The following is a 17,767-nucleotide window of genomic DNA, read 5'->3' as shown; positions in this document are numbered from 1 at the left end:
TAGACATTTATATATATCAAACTACTTCTCATTCAGTTGTTCTAATATTCCCTCAGGCTATGAAATTTCTCTATCACACCTGCCACTCCCTACATCTTTTCCTCTCATTTCTTAAATGTTTCAGATATGTGCTGCTCCTTCCCTAACCTCAAATGACATGATGGAATGTTATACTTCCCTCCTGGCTGGGTATAGACTTTTTCTTCCCTCAAGAATTTATTAATTTCACATGCTTTTATTTGTGTCTTTGTGGAACACAAGTATTTGTTTGCCAGCCAAATAAGAATGAAATGAAACACGGTACGGAAATATTTCTGGTACTGTAACTCTTGATATTCTGCAGCAAAAAGATTCAAAGTAAAATATGTAAGAGAAGTTTAGAAATGAGAATATGAACCCCCCCCCCAGTAGTTTTAGAATCATTCTCAGAAGCTGTTTGGACGTCATCTGAATCAATGTAGGATTTTTTTGAAGTATTTACGGTGAAAAAAAACTGGAGCTTCTCAGTGAGAGGTACACTTGCCTTATATTCTGAAATATTCTAAACATAGCAAACATAGGGAAAGAAAGATTGTGCTTAGGTACCTGAGGAACGTGTTGGTCCTCCACAAAACGGTGATGGCGTTTGCACTGGAGAGTAGACCTGTGCAGCAAACTCCTCAAATGTAGTTGGCTCCCTGTGGTTGCATACTACTGTCTCCAGTGATCTGGAACGTTCTTCATAACTGCAAGGTAGGATGCACATGTAATGATGAATATCAATTGTGGAAATGATACTAATAAATTTAAAAGCACCAAACTCTAAAATACCTATGGCCTATTCAACATTTAGCTACAACATTTAGCGCTTTAATTTTGTCCTAAAAATATAGGGTTATATAATTAATGTTCTGTTTCTTTGTCATATATGTCAGCAGTCTGCTACACATTGAAATCCCCATGGCACAGTACTGTATCACACCGCTAGAGGAGCTAAAACAAAATGGTGCTGCCTGTCTCCACTCTATCATGTACATACTGCAGGCAGTTGTGTATAAATCTTCAACACCAATTTCAACCAACAAAAAATATGCTTGGAAAACTGTGATAAGTTACTCTGTGCTGAGGGGACCCTCACATGCTCAATATTTGTAGCACAATAGTACTGTGTCTATATGTTCCACTGAAATGTGAGACTAACAACAGTGAAATAATATTGCTCAGTATTTATGACTAGGGCAAATCAGTAAGAACTTTGCCTTCATAACGAACATGTCAGCACTTGATGATATAGATCTTGCATGTGTTGTGATCTCAGGTGCCATGTGAGGGGAAAAAGACAGAAAGAAAGAAGAGTAGGCAGTGATGGGCGAAAAGCAGCTTGGAAAGCATTCTACCCATGGACATGCTAACAAGCTACAGAGAATTTGTAGTATAGCCTATCAGAACCTTCTAAGGATGAATGACAAATCTTTCATGAATTGGTGATCTCTGTTACACCTTATGTACACTGAAAGATACTGTTCATATACTGACTGGATATCACTGTCCACAATGCTGGAAGTGATCCACAAACCTGAAAAAAGTAATATAACATTATTGTAGAGGATCATTGGCAGGTAGTGCTGATATGTGATTTTGCAACAAATAACTTGAGCTTCTGAAATGAACAAATAAGCAGTTGTAGTGTTATTTTTCCTGCACTTAAACTCTTTCGCAGAAAGTTGTTACAGCTTATTACTGAACAAGTCTTAAATATGTAATCAAACTACTCCCCTGAATGCACCTCAACATATGAGGCCTTTCATCTGCCTATCCTCATATATTCATATTCGTATAGCGTCACAGTAAGAGATGTTTACATGTGTGCTAATTATGAAGTCTCAGTAGGATCTGCCATGTACTGCACAATATCATCCTTACATGGTACAATATATTGAGCAAGAGTCAACATTTTCAAAGCTCTATAGTCACCTCCTATATATTGTGCAAACATTCAACACCACTGTCATATGAACAATGTTATTGCACAATAGTAAATACTGCTTCATGAATGTTGAGTGTGTGAGAGGTCCGTTTGGCCTACACTATACACGTCAAGAAAGAAGCAACCATTCCCAAAAGCAGTATGCACTCAGCACTGATTTGGTTAGTGCAGAGGAGTACGGATGTTTGCATTTCAAGACAATGGAATCCATTACATTATTTGAAGCTGTTTATGATCAGTTCCAGAATTTAGTGGTCACACACAACTGTAATTATTTATCATATACAGTACCAAATTTCTGAACTGGGAAGGTCTTTTAATCCACACAATGGGACTGTGTTTCTGATGATCGTTTACTCCTATAGCATTTTTACAATTTGTGTTTCAAAACTATTATGTTCATAAAAGACCAAACAAAACTGAAAGTTCCCATAAATATTATACTATTCAACTGAACAAAGAAATAACTCACTAATTCTGGTAAAAAGGAAGCATACTCCGCTTGGCACGACTGGCACTAATCGCAGATGCTCTCACCAAGCCCGGAAGCACTTTACTGTCAACTATTGCTTCATTGAAGAGTGGTCCAAAGTATGGAACCTGGAACACATTGAAGTAATATTAGCTGAAATACAACATAATCTTAAACTTAAAGGAGTAAGTATTACATAGAAACTGAATTAAAGAATATAAGTTTCCCATCACTTGCTACATGGTATTGCTAATAAACACTGAATAGCTCAGCTGTGGTCTTCTAATTGTAGGCTCAGTTTCAGTTAGTAAGGCAAGATATGTGTAATATGCAACAGAAACTGTAATTTGCCTTGTAGTATGCAGAATTTAAATGTATGAGTGTATTGTAACTGAAAAATGTTACATCCAGCAGGAAATATTCTAGAATAGCATTTCTGAAACTGTGATCCATGGAACCTGAAGGTTCTGTGAAAATTCATGTAAGTTTATCAAAGAAACAGAAAAATCAATGCATCCACAATTTTTTAAAAACAGAATAACAACCAAACCTCACTTCCACTTACTAATTTGGATAGTCTACAAATATGAGTGTGGAAAAGGCTGTACTTATCAAACACCATCAGGTGGCTAATTCAACTACAAGATAATGATTAAAAATGCACGATTGTAGCAGGTCATTCAAACCACAACCTTTCTCCGTCTCTCACACTACACCTGCATCCAAAGAAGTCCATATCACTGAATTGTCTGTCATCAGAAAGGTAAGCCACATGGTGTTTTGTAACCTTAATGCACATATATCAAGAAAAATGTGTTTGTTTGTTATAAACAAAATTACAGTCTTATTCCTAACTTGAAAAAACTGTACCCTTATTGTTGTTGGTGGTGGCATCTTCAGTTCAAAGATTGGTTCCAATCAGCTCTCTATGTTAGCCTATCCTGTGCAAGCCTGTTCATCCCTGTGTAGCTACAGCAACCAATGTCAATTTGAAACTGCCTACTTTACTCAAATCTTCATCTCTCATGGCAATTTCAGCCCCCATACTTTCCTCCATTATCAAATTGAAAATCCCTTGATGCCTCAGGAGTTGTACTACCAATGGATCCCTTCTCTTAGTCATGTTGTGTCAAAAATTTATTCTTTCTCCAATTGAGCTTAGCACCCCTAATCTGTTATCCTATCTACTCATCAATCTTCTACAGTATCTCATTTCAAGAGCTTCTATTCTCCTCTTGTCTGAACTGCTTATTGATCACATTTCACTTCATAAAAGGCTACACTCCTGACAAATACCTTCAGAAAAGACTTCCTAACAATTAAATTGGTATTAGATGATAAATTCCTCTTTTTCAGAAATGCTTTCCTTACTATTGCCACTCTGCATTTTATATTCTACCTTCTTCTGCCATCATCAGTTATTATGCTGCCTAAATAGTAAATCTCCTCTACCACTTTTAGTGTCTCATTTCCTAAGCTAATTCCCTCAGCATTGCCCAATATAACTTAACTACATTCTGTATTTACATACTTGCAAATATTCCACAAGTCACCATATGGCACACGACAGAGGGTAACCTGGTATCACTACTAGTCATTTCTTTTCCTATTCCACTAACAAAAGGAGCGAGAAAAAAACAGCCATATTTTTGCAATGCCGACTCTAATGTTTCTTATATTACCTAAATGTGCCTTACATGAAATGGCGACACTAGAAACATTCTGATGTCAAGTTCAAATACCAGTTCCCTGAACTTTCTCAATAGTGTTTCGTGAAAAGAACATCACCTTCCCTCCATGGATTCTCATTTGAATTCATGAAGCATCTCTGTACAGTTCATGTGTTGATTGAACCTAGCATTAACAAATATAACAACACATTTCTGGATTGCTTCAGATGTCTTCCATTAATCCAATCTGCTAGGGATCTCAAATACTCAAGCAGTACTCAATAATGGGATGCACAGACGTTTTATAACTGGTCTTCTTTGCAGATGAGCTACACTCTCACAATAAACCAAAGTCAACCGTCTACATTCCCTACAACCATCTTTATACACTTGTTCCATTTCATGTCATTTTGCAATGTTACAACTAGATATTTAATCGACTTGGCTGCGTCAAGCAGCACACTACTGATGATGTATTCAAATATTAAGGGCTTGTTTTTCCTAGTCATCTGCATTGCCTTACATTTCTCCAAATTTAGAGCAAGCTCTGATTCATCACACCAACTAAAACTTTTGTCTCAGTCATCTTATATCCTCCCACTCTCATTCAATGACGTCACCTTCCTGTACACCACAGCATTATCAGTGAACAGACACAGATTGTTGACCTCTCAGTCTGTCAGATCATTTATGTACAAAGCTACTATGATTCACTTGTTTTCAGAATTCTGTATTTTCCAAAGTATTACATGTTCAAATATAATAGACGCATGAACTACTGCAGCATGCATTCAGCAGCAATTATAGAAAAGAACTGCCTAAAACACAACACTGTGGTTGGCCAAGTGCGCCACATGAAACTGTGGAGAGGGTGAGGGAAAGTTTCACATGTGCACAAGCCACAAACTTCAAATATCACAGCAAACTGAGTGGGAGATTTTGCGATGGAAGTTACATTTCCAACCATACTGTCTGCAACTCGTACAACAATTAAAACTGGACAAGTATAGCCAGTTCCTTTTATTTTGCATCACAATGCAGTAAGCGGCTGAGCTAACGCTTTGTGACTTTTTCCTTTGAGGCATGTTAAAGATTGTGCTTGTGTACTTCCACTGCCAAGAATTTCGAAACAGCTCAGTGAGTACATCAATGTTGCTGTGATGACAACTGACAGGATGATACCGCACATAAGGCATAGAATGAAGTTGATTACCACTTGGATTTGTGACATCTGACCAGTGGGACACTCATAGAACATTTGTGGGGGTGCAAAATGCAAACTTGGTGAGTTTACGGTTCTATGCAAGCATCAATCATATTCGTATAGGTAACACTATGGAAAATATACAGCTCTGAGAATGAACCAATCACTTTTAGTAGTCCTGCACATACAGAATAAGAGTGGTCATATCACGCTTCCCTGGGCTACTCCTGACGATACCCTTGTCTTTGATGAATACCCTCTGTTGAACACAACATAGTGGGTTCTATTACTTAAGAAGTCTTTGTGCTACTCATATATCTAATCCTTATGCTCGGGCATTTGCTAAGTATCTACAGTGGGCACCATTCCAAACTCTTTCTGGAAATCAGAGAGTATGGAGTCTGCCTGTTCTGCTTCACCCATGTTCACAAGATATCATGTGAGAAAAGGGCAAGCTGAGTTTTGCACGAATGATGCAACATAAATCCATGCCGTTTTGTGGAGAGAAGTTTTTCTGTCTCACAGAAATTTATTATTTTTGAACTCAGAACATGTTCACAAATTTTGCAGCAAACAGATGTTAAGGATATTTTGCTGGTCCATTATTTTCTCTTCTTGTATACAAGAATCACTTGCACTTCTTACCATTCACCTGGAACTTTGCACTGGGCAAGAGATTAGTGATAAATGCAAGCTAAGTAAGGGGGACAATGCCGTAGAGTACTCTCTGTAAAACCGAATTGGGATTTCAATCAGACTTGGTGACTCAATTGTTTCAGTTGCTTCTCTACGACAGGGATTCCTATTACTACATCCATCATACGGAAGTCTGTGTGACGGTCAATCAATGGAATGTTAGTGTGATCTTCCTGCATGAATGATTTCTTAAATGTGAAATTTTGTTGATGTTCATCTTATAATCTTTTTTTAAGGCACTATTCAACCCATTCAACTTCTCTTCCAAGTCCTTTGCCACCTCGGAGAGAATTTCAGTATCTTCTGCAAACCTTAACATTTTTAGTTATTCTCCCTAAACTTTTAATTCCTTTTCCGCATTTCTTCTTTATTTTCTTCAAAGCTTTCCCAATGGGCTGTTTGAATAATATGAGGGATAGGTTACAACTCCGCTCCATTCCTTTCTCACCCACTGCTTTCCTTCAAAACCCTTGAAACTTTTATAACCACGGTCTGGTTTACGTACAAGTTGCAAATAATTTTTTGGTCCTTGAATTTTAGCTTCAAAATTTCACAAAGCAGAGTCAAGTCAACACTGTCAAAAGCTTTCTCTAAATCTTCAAATGCTACAAATGTAGGTCTGCTTTCCTTCAAGCTATCTCCTAGGGTAAGTCATATGGTAGGTACTGCTTCACATGTTCTTTCATTTCTTTGGAATACAAACTAATCCTTCCTGAGGTTGGCTTCTACCAGTTTTTCCATACTGCTGTGAATAATTTCTATCAATATTTTGCCATCAAGACTTATCAGACGGCTGGTTCGGTAGTATTCACAACTGTCAGCACCTGTATTCTTTGAAATTAAAATTACTACTACTTCCTGAAGTCTGAGAGTATTTTGCCTGTCCCGTACATCTAGCACACCAGATGGAATAGTTTTATTGTGGCTTGCTATGCTATGGATATCAGTAGTTCTGACATAATATTGTCTATTCCAGAGATTTCGTTTCCCCTTACATTTTTCTGTGCTCTGTCGAATTCTTTTCACAGCTACCACATTTCCTAACTTATCTTCACCTATTTTCTCTTCTCTTTCAATAATACTGTCTCGAAATTTGTGTCCTTTATAGAGATCTTCTACATATTCCTTCCATGTTTCAGCTTTCCCTTTGTTACAGATGCTTCTCTTTTCTGCAAGGGTCACTGTAATTCCCCAATAAACCTCATCTCTCTTTCCCCTGGTTATGCATTTCTCTAAAGGCCACAAATTTTACAATAAGTCTCATCTATCTTTCCCCTAGTTATGCATACTTCTACAGCCCTTCATTCATCCTCTGTCCATTCCTTCTTAACCAGTTTGCACTTTCTGTTAGTCTCAGTTTTTAATGCCTGTACTCGCTTTGGCAGCTTCATTTGGCTTATTTTTATATTATCTCCTTTCGTTAACTAAAATCAATACACCCTCTGTCATCCAGGAATCTCTGCTCCACACGGTCATTTTACGTATGGGATCCTCTACTGTCTTCCCAATTTCATCTCTCAAAGTTACCAATTCATTTTTTATTGCATTCTTTTCCCCTGTTTGAATTCAACATTACCTATTGCTCCCTCTTAAACTACAAACAACCTTCAGTTCCTTCAATTTATCCACGTCCCATATCCTCAATTTCCTACCATTTCCCAACTATTCACTTTTTCTCTACAGCTCATAACCCATTAATTAAGATCAGAGTACACACTTACCTTACAGTTTAAAATCTGGTTCTTAAAGCTCTGTTTTACCACTATTCACTGTGGTGGCAAGAGTCACGGGACAGTGATATGCACATTGGCAGAAAGTGGTAATATTGGATACACAAAGTACAGAAGGTCTTGGCATTGATGGAGCTTTAATTTGTACTCAGGTGATTCATTCAAAAAGGTTTCTGATGTGATTGTGGCCACAATGACGGGAACTAATAGACTTGGAACACAGAGTAGTACTTGGGGCTAGACACGTGGAATATTCCACTTTGGAAATCATTTGGGAATTGAATATTCTGAGATTCACAGTGTCAAGAATGTGACAAGAATATCAAATTTTAGGCATTACCTCTCTCCATGGACAACATAGTGGCTGACGACCTACACTTAACAACTAAGAGATGTGGTGTAGAGTTTTTATGCTAACAGACAAAGAACACTGTGTGAAACAATAGCAGAAATCAATGTTGGATGTACAACAAATGTACCCATTCGGACTGTGGCAAAATTTGATGTTAATGGGCTATGGCAGATGACTGATAAGAGTGCCTTTGCTAGCAGCACGACATCACCTGCAGTGCCTCTCCTGGGCTCATGACCATACTGTCTGGACACTAGACAACTGGAAAACTGTGACCTGGTCATATGAGTCCCATTTTCAGTTGGTAAAAGCTGATGGTAGGAATCGAGTGTGATGTACCATGAGACCATGGACCCAAGTTGTCAACTGTGCAAATTGGTGATGGCTCCTTAATGGTGTGGGTTGTGTTTACATGGAAAGGACTGGGTCCTCTGGTCCAACTGAATTGATCATTGCCTGGAAATGGTTATGTCAGGGTCCATTTTCAGCTGTTCTGGGACTTAATGTTCCCTGACAATGATGTCATTTTTACATAATAGAAAGCACCATTTTAGAACATTCTGGACAAACTGAGAGAATTATTTGGCTATCCAGATCATCTGACATGAATCCCATTGAACATTTATGGGACATAATTGAGAGGTCAGTCCTTCACAAAATCCGTCACTGGCAATACTTTCGCAATTGTGGATGGCTATAGATGCATCATGGTTCAATATTTCTGCAGGGGACTTCAAACGACTTGTCGAGTCCATGCCACATCGATCTGCTGCATTACACTGGGCAAAACGAGGTCCCGACACAATATTAGCACTTTTGCCACTTCAGTGTATAATCAAGCTGTAACCTTCGAGTGTCTGCAGGCCTCTTCCATGTATACAACCTCCTTTCATGAATCTTAACCTAAGTGTTGGAAAAGATTAAATTACGTTCTCAGCAAAATTCCGCCATGTGGCTTCCTCTTTCATTCCTTTTCCCCAATCCACATTCTCCCAATCTCTTCCTTTTCCTACTATTGAATTTCAATCCTCCACCATAATTTTGTTTCCATTAACTTTGTGAATAATTGCCTGCATCTCACCATACTTTCTCTTAGTACATGCCTCATCATCCGCAGAGCTATTTGGCATATACACTTGTATAACTGTGGCGGCTGTTGAATTTGTGTCTACCTTGGCTATGATAATGCATTCATTATGTTGTTCATAGAAACTTACCCACATTCCTATTTTCTTACTCATTATTAGGCTCCTTCTGCATCCCACCATTTGATTTTGTATTTATAGTCTTGTACATGCCTGACCAGAAGTTGCCTTCCTGCTACCACACTTCACAAATTCCCACTGTATTAACTTCAACTCATCAATTTCCCTTTTTAAATATTCAAACCAACTTACCCAAACAATAGATCTAACATTCCACATTCTGACCCACAGAAAATTAGAAGTCTTTCCTGGCGACATCCTCCTGAGTATTACCATTACCATTGTATCTCTGGAACATATTACCGAAGAATATACACAAGCAATAAGCCAGACAGTGGAGCTGCACACACCAAATGTGTGTGTGTGTGTGTGTGTGTGTGTGTGTGTGGTGGGGGGGGGGGGGGGAGTGTTGCTGCAGTTTCCCCTCAAATTTCTGCTGTTCTCAGCACCTGGACAGCAAGGCCATAGGAGACCAGATCAGTCGATAATCCAGCTTGTTCCCCCTGCAACTGCTGAAAACGCTGCTGCCTCTCTTCAGAAACCATGGGTTATTCTGACCTCTCCACAGGTACAGCTCAATTATGGTTGCAACTACGGTACGGCAATCCATATTGTTTGTGGAGGTACGCAAGCCACCCCATCCCAGCAAGGTCCATGGTTCATTGGGGATACTGTCCATGTAACATTTTGAAAGTGCCCACTCCACCCCTTTAAGCAACTTATATAAAATGCAGTGTTTGTTAGTGTTTATAAGTTCATATCAATTGTATTTTATTAATTTTTACATTCTGCTGATCAAAATACTACCAATGTAAGTAACTATTTAATCTTTATTCAGCCTTACAAGGACATTACCACTGTACTTTTTTGTCTTCTGATCATTTTCAATATTCTGTTGCACAATGTAACTCTTAAGTGTTTTACTGCTGAATCTTGTTGTTCTAGTTCAGATTCAACAACCAGCTCTATTGTTAAAGATAATTATGGTACTAATAAGCATTATAACCAACAATATCACCTCGAAAGCAACCATAAGATAGAATGAACTTACTTTTCTTCTTAAATCATCCAAATTTCACTATGAAAGATGAATCTAATGATGAAGTTCAACTCACAGTATGAATTATGCAACTTAGGCATCAGAACATAAATTTAATACCGAAGGATCTCCTTGTAAATAACTGCCAATCGGCTTCTGTCTCGGGCTCTTTGGTCAATATTTGTTTGACGATTTTTCTGACATATCAACAGCATGAGTGGTTAGCATTGTCAAAGCTTCACCCTCCTTTGCTGGCGGTGGACTGATGTCAATCTCAGGGCCACAGATAATATGTACCTGTCGCACTAATGTCTGAGAGCTTTTCCCTGGTCATTACCACTGTGGTCCTTCTACTGCTACATGCAACAGTTGGTGAAATCCAGGATCCATTCATCTTGAGGCTTTCCTCCCCCTTGTTGAAGCTACTGTCACATTTATGGATCTATATGGCTTCCCCGAACAAGCAAGTAAGCAGGTGTGTGTGGAACTACTTCTGTACAGCAAGAACTTCTGTGTCAGTGAATTTTATTATGTAGTCACCATGGCCGCTTTCTCCACCTGTCCCCATAAGCAATACCATTTATGTTGTGATCCTGGTGTTAATGAATCATCCAGTCTTCCAACAAAGAATTTTCTATATGGATTATGTACATTCTAGACATCCTTTATCTCCTTCACTGATCTCAGACCGTCTTTGCTTTTCTTGGCCAGTCTGTAAATAGTTTTTATGCTATGTTTGTGCAATTTGCAGTTGATTCTGTCCATCACCATCCTAGGGATGTATGGAAGAAATGCCTTACACCGCATTTCTTCTCGGGCCATTCCATGTCAAATCAACCAATTCTACGATTTTTTTCCTCTGTCTCAGATTTTCATGAAACTTTGCACATTTGCGTAGTCTTATAAAAAAAGAATTGCTGCACTTTTTTTTCTTCGCCTCTGACTAAAACTTTCTTTTCTACTGAATATTCAGTGTAGTGCTGTACTGATAATCTAGGTATCTGAGAATGACCACGTAAAGTGGTATTTATCTACAGGGTCAAGACTTTATGAATCTTTGATTTGTAACTATTTGCAGAAATTAAGAGAGGCATATTGTTAACAGAAACATAGTTATTTAAGTAGTAAAGTTACAAAGAAAATTACAAAAAAAAAAAAAAAAAAAAAAAAAAAAAAAAAAAAAAAAAAAAAAAAACCCCTCAAAAAATATTAATGTATGTCTCTTTCCAATTTCTGGAAAAATTAAAAGGGCATTTGAAAAACATCTGTATCACATTTCTCCAACCCGGTGAGAACCTGGATTTGTTCTTTAATAGTTCCCACGATTGCAGGCTTTCTAATGAAATAAAAATATTAATGGGTTTTCTACGAATGGACACACAAGTAAATCAGGAATCAAAATACCATATGCTGTGATGAAAAAAGTTTAACTAGAATGAACAATCATGTGGCTGTCATAATGGACGTTACTGCATAGCTTAGTGGATGATCTGATATTGAGTTTAGGCTTGAAACTAGTCATCAAGTAATAAAGAAAATTAATATTGCAGTTTCGATTGTTCTTGCAATTTGCTGCACAATTTGTTAACAATTTAAGTAGATTTTATATATTCTCAGAATTATTAAATATTTTTCCCATAAAGGTACACACTTTTCTGGTAACTAGAAAAATATGAAGTTTTGAGTTGCAAATAAGCTAAGTACTGAGTCCTCTCTGTATGTGCTAGTCTTCCTCACATGTGGCTGAAGCAGAAAGGCTAAGTGTTTCGCCAGTTTATACAATGGAGAGCCAGGAGCACTTATAATAAATCTTCATCGAACATTATCTTTATGGATTTTTGGCAATCCACATAGCTGAGGTGGTAGGGCTTCGGTGATGCTCAGGTTCCTTTTCAAGTTGCAAGCTGATGCTTTTCCTGAAGTTGTGTGTATTTCCTATGCTTTTCCACAAGGAAAGTTCCAGATTGCCACTTTGGTGTTAACAATGATATCCTCCATGTTTGAAATTCTGGGAATCACAGTGAAATTCCATCCTTTTTTAAGGACAGACCATTCCTCTAGTGTCAATGGTTGTTCAGCGAGACTGATCACTGTGCATGACATGTTGGTACTCAACTTGTCAATCTGCTTTCCACATCTTGCAAACTTTTTCTTCTGCCGTTTGGCGCAGTGGTAGAGTTCATTCTGTTTGCTTCTGTGAGTGATGCTGTAAATCTTATTCCAGTCGTCTCAATGCACGTTGGCACTTAGTTGATCGAAAATGTCAAAAGCTGCTCATCTGTTCTTGCTAAGTCTATTTTGCATAAATTCATCCACAAAGAAAAGCTCATTCCATTCTGTTGGATAAATGATGTGCCTGTTTGATGGTGATTAGGCACTTTCATTTCATGAACTTTGGGGTGGCCCCTTCATCCCACCACCACGATAGAAAGATGAGGGAGGATAGCAAACAGGTTTTCTTCTTCCATTGTTGGTCAAGGTGCCGGTACAGTCTTGAAATCTCCTGTGATAAGAGGTGTAATATAATAGCATTGAGGCTTTCATGGCCACTTGTTGATAAACAGCCTCTTCTCTTCCATCTCAGGTTCTTCAGCCAACGTTCGTTTGATGACATTTCTGAGATTTCGCCAGCACGAGTAGCTGACATTGTTGAAGCTTCACCCTCCATTGCTGGTGGTGAACGCTAGTCGAGCTTGCAGCTGCAGATTATATATACCTGTCACACCAACATCTGAGGGTTTTTCCTTCTCTTATGCACATCTCTACCAATGTATAATATTATAGTTGAAATATTTGGCGTCGTAAAGTCTTTCCTTGAGGAGGACAAAACATCATGGGACAATTGTATTGATGTAGCAAAATCCATAAGTGGAATACTTAATGAGGCTGTGTAGCTTATTAAAAATATCATCAAAACTGTTCTAGAAGCCACTGCATAATCTGTAGCCAGGTACTTGAAGTATAACTGTCATTTTTCTTGCAAAGAAGCCATTTACAGAATGTTTCATTAAAATTATAGTATAGAAACCGACCAGGTGTCCTAGGATGAAAATCGACAATAAAAGGGCTTCATTTATTGAAAAGATTAAGGAACACTGCTCTAGACAATAAAGCTTCCTACTGATGGATAGATGGAGAAACACAAATAAACTACATGCAATGCAGAAGGAATTATATCAATGTGAAAATACTTTTTTTGGGGGGTGTGGGAAAGGGGGGGGGGGGGGGTTAAGTGTGTAATTAAAAGGAAAGTTGAACATGTATGACAGTTAGTAAACAATATTTTACTAATTTTGTCATATGGCTAATTTTATTGTTAGGTAGCCCATAAATTACTACTCAATGTATATTTTGAGTTTTTACTGCCTATGCCCATAAAATTCAGCTCAGTATTGCAGTTAAGCATGAGAACGAACCGCAATAAGGTGAAGATGTGACTGACACTGGAGAAAATTGATGATGAAAGCTTCTTACATCATATTCTTTTCACACACACAACAACAGCATTTCAGATCAGTGAATTTGCCAACCACTACAATTTCCACAACTGGGTGTCATAGTAACCAACAGAATCTCTCCAAAACATTAATGGTTCTCTGAATGTAATGTCTACTGAGATCTGTTTCAGGAAGGTATGATTGGGCCTTTCTTCTTCGTGGGAGCACCATCATCTACGACACTATGTTGATTTTTTTGGAAATTTGTGTTTTCGAAGGAACTGGTAATATTAAAGCTGTACATGGAAGTAAGATTGCTAAGACAGAACTACTACACATCTCTTCCTACTTGCATATCAAATGAAATGTTCCCCTATTCATGAACTGGATGGGAGATCCCTTCACATGTACCTGATTTTTCACTTCTAGTCTAGTCTTCTGCAGATGCATTAGAATAACTGTTTACAGAGGAAATATTACCATTACCAGCAGCCTAAAATGTCAAATCACTGTTGTAATTGTAACTATAACTTCAGACATGCTTCACAAACATGTACTGAATTTGATTATTGTCTTGACACCCGCTGAGCTACTAATGGCCTACATATCTAAATGTAGTGAAATGAATATAAAGCAACCTGTACACATGTTCATTATTTTACTTAACACGATTCTGTAGTCCCAACATGCTCTCCCATTGAACTTGTATGATACAATGTCTATCTCATAATGAAAACTTACTGCATTCTTATACTGTTAAACTTACATCAGGCTTCCGTTTGACTTGTACACGGTACAATCCATTCAGCAAAGGATAGATGACAATAAGAACATCACAAAATTCTGTTGGAATTATTCCACGCCTGTAATCCCTGTTATGCTCTGACCATACAATATGTACTTCATCGTTACCAAGGTGACGCATCTGGAAAAAAATTGTGACTTTTAAATTAATAGTTCTGTTCAAATGCAAATACTAGTTATACAGTGTTTCATATGTACACACTAGGAGTAAACTGAGATATTGTTTCAAACACAAAGTAAAATGGATACATACTCCCAGAAATATAATGGGGGGAAGAAATAAAACCAATCAGTTACCCAGTTGCATGAACAGCTACTGTCAAACTTTTGTCACAATCAAGATGCACCACAACAACACTGACTGCTACTCAGTACAATGTGGTTGTTTTCAATGGTTGTGAAACCAGAGCTATCAGAACAAATTCGTACAACTCTTAACTTTTTGATACACCTATGTGGGATCTCAATCTCTGGTACTGCCCTTTACCTACCTCAACCCTTTTTGCTCCTCATACCCCCCCCCCCCCCCCTCCCCACTCACCAGCCCACAATTTCATCTCTGTCTACAAATGCTAACCCATCCCATTTTCCTGGTGGTATTAATATATTCCATATTCCAACCGGACTTACCCTGTGCACAAATGGCAACTACCCACTCCTATCTCTTTGTTGTTTCTCTACAAGTCAAGCACTCACCTCATTGGACCACTGTGAACGATCTTCCCCCGCCAATCCCTCTAGCAGCATAAGCGTATCCACTGCTTAACATTATTTACATGCAGAGGGCCTCTCTCTTCTACCACTGTTTGCATTCTCCTGTGAATTTCCCATTAATGGATGGATTTACATGCGCACGCGCGCGCAGACCCACACACACACACACACACACACACACACACACACACACACACACACACACGGCAAAATACTGACACAATGAAAAACATTTTACAGCAAATCAAAAGAAAACAAGTCATCATTATAAGTTTATCTTTACCCTGTGGAAAAAAAAAAAAAAAAAAAAAAAAAAAAAAAAAAAAAAAAAAAAAAAAAAACAGCCCCTTTTGCTTTTATAGATATACTACTTTGTTGAAAATAGTCTAAATGTAATCTCAGTTAAACTTATTTCATAAATTACACATGACAGAAGTAAATGACCAACAATTAAACAATGACTCACTTAACACAACAACAGGAAATGTAAAAACACGGCTGGAATGTAGTCGAAGTCTGTAATTATTTTGTTAAGTGTAATGTATTTCCTTTACAATTTTGAATAATACAACACTTAAATGGTCAGTTTCACAAACCTTCTGTAACAAAGATTCTTGGCTTGATGATGGCATACGTGTTGCCACATGGAAAATAGCTTCCAGAAAAGAAGTTGCATAATAGGGAGCTGTTTCACCAGTACTTCTATTTCGTTGCAGTCCACCCAAAAAACCAGTGTGCGACTCCAACTCCACCTGAATAATTTATGAAAATTAAAAAATAGTACAAAAAATTTGTCCTCTAAATATAAGATCTACATTTTGAAAATTTATCTGATCTGTAGCCCGCATTCTAGGGCTGATGCAGTTTCTATTTTATGACAAGTCAAGTAACAAAAAACTTACACACTACACCAGTCCCACACTTACAGTTGATGATGATATTACACAATTCTATTTTATTGCACCAAGTATAAAAATGGATACATAAAATTTCCTTTTACAAACAGAATTAATAAAGACGTATTTGTGTAAGATCCTTTTCTTTTGTTTATCTACATATTTATTTACATGTCTAGTTCCGTAGGACCAAATTGAGGAGCAAATCTCCAAGGTCATGGAACATGTCAGTATATGAAATTACAGTATAAAAGTAAAAACAGATAACATAAAATGTTTCTGAAACCAAAAAAAGTCAAGCCATAAGTTTAAGTAAATGCAACCAACAATATAACATACGAATTAGCTTAATTTTTCAAGGACCACCTCAACAGAATAGAATGAGTGACCCATGAGGAAACGCCTCAGTTTCAGTTTGAAAGTGAGTGGATTACTGCTAGATTTTTGAATTCTTGTGGTAGCTTTCTGCACATGGGTTAAGATAGTGCGATCCAAATGAAGATTGGATTTCTGTCGAGTATTAACTGAGTGAAAGCTGCTAATTCTTGGGAATAAGCTGATACTGTTAACAAGAAACAACAGTAAAGAAAATATATATTGAGAGGGCAATGTCAGAATACCCAGACTAGTGAACAGAGGTCGACAAGAGGTTCGTGAACTTACACCACTTATTGCCCGAACTGCCTGTTTCTGAGCCAAAAATATCCTTTGAGAAGGGGAAGAGTTACCCCAAAATATCATACCATATGACACAAGCAAATGAAAATAAGCAAAGTAGACTAATTTTCATGTTGAACCACCACTTACTTCAGATACTGTTCGAATAGTAAAAAGAGCAGCATTAAGTCTTTGAACAAGATCCCGAACGTGGGCTTTCCACAACAGTTTACTACGAACACCTAGAAATTTGAACTGTTCAGTTTCACTAATCATACGCCCATTCTGCAAAATTAAAATGTCGAGTTAGGTACTGTAAAACCCGAGTCTTACTGTGATTTATTGTTAATTTATTTTCCACAAGCCATGAACTACACTACTTGAAACAGAGCCAATGTTACACGCAACATCCTTTACTACCAAGCTAGTGTCATCAACAAAAAGATACATTTCACAATCACCCGTAATACTAGAGGGCATATCATTTATACAGATAAGGAACAGGAGTGGTCCAACACTTATCCCTGGGGCACCCCTCATTTGATTGTACCCCACTCAGACACCACGTCACAGTCATTCTAAACACTGCGAATAATGACCTTTTGCTATCTGTTGTTAAAGTAAGAGGTGAACCAGTTGTGAGCTACTACCCGTATTCCATAATGGTCCAACTTCTGGAGCAATATTTTGTGATCAACACATTCAAACACCTCAGTTAAATATAAAAAATGTGCCTAGCATTTGAAACCTTTTGTTTAATCCATCCAGTCCCTCACACAGAAAAGAGAATATAGCATTTTCAGTTGTTGAACGACTTCTGAAGCTGAATTGTACATTTGATAGCAAATTATGTGATATAAAATGATAAATTATCCTTACATACACAGCCTTTTCAATAACTTAAGCAAACACTGATGGCATAGAA

General features: G+C 37.7%; 1 protein-coding gene across 1 annotated transcript in view; it reads right to left on the bottom strand.

The window, feature by feature from the left end:
- Positions 1-17,767, bottom strand: part of LOC124601302 (probable Rho GTPase-activating protein CG5521) — a 253,206-nt gene that overhangs the window by 19,668 nt on the left and 215,771 nt on the right. The window contains exons 35-38 of the mRNA XM_047136237.1: positions 15,886-16,041; positions 14,538-14,696; positions 2,439-2,566; positions 586-725 (exon numbers count right to left, since the gene is read on the bottom strand). Coding sequence (XP_046992193.1) covers positions 586-725; positions 2,439-2,566; positions 14,538-14,696; positions 15,886-16,041 — 583 coding nt within the window. The remainder of the gene's footprint in view (positions 1-585; positions 726-2,438; positions 2,567-14,537; positions 14,697-15,885; positions 16,042-17,767) is intronic.

Source organism: Schistocerca americana, chromosome 1 (assembly GCF_021461395.2).
Source record: "Schistocerca americana isolate TAMUIC-IGC-003095 chromosome 1, iqSchAmer2.1, whole genome shotgun sequence".
In the NCBI taxonomy this organism is placed as follows: Eukaryota; Metazoa; Arthropoda; class Insecta; order Orthoptera; family Acrididae; genus Schistocerca; species Schistocerca americana.
This window is presented reverse-complemented; position numbering and strand designations above follow the sequence as displayed.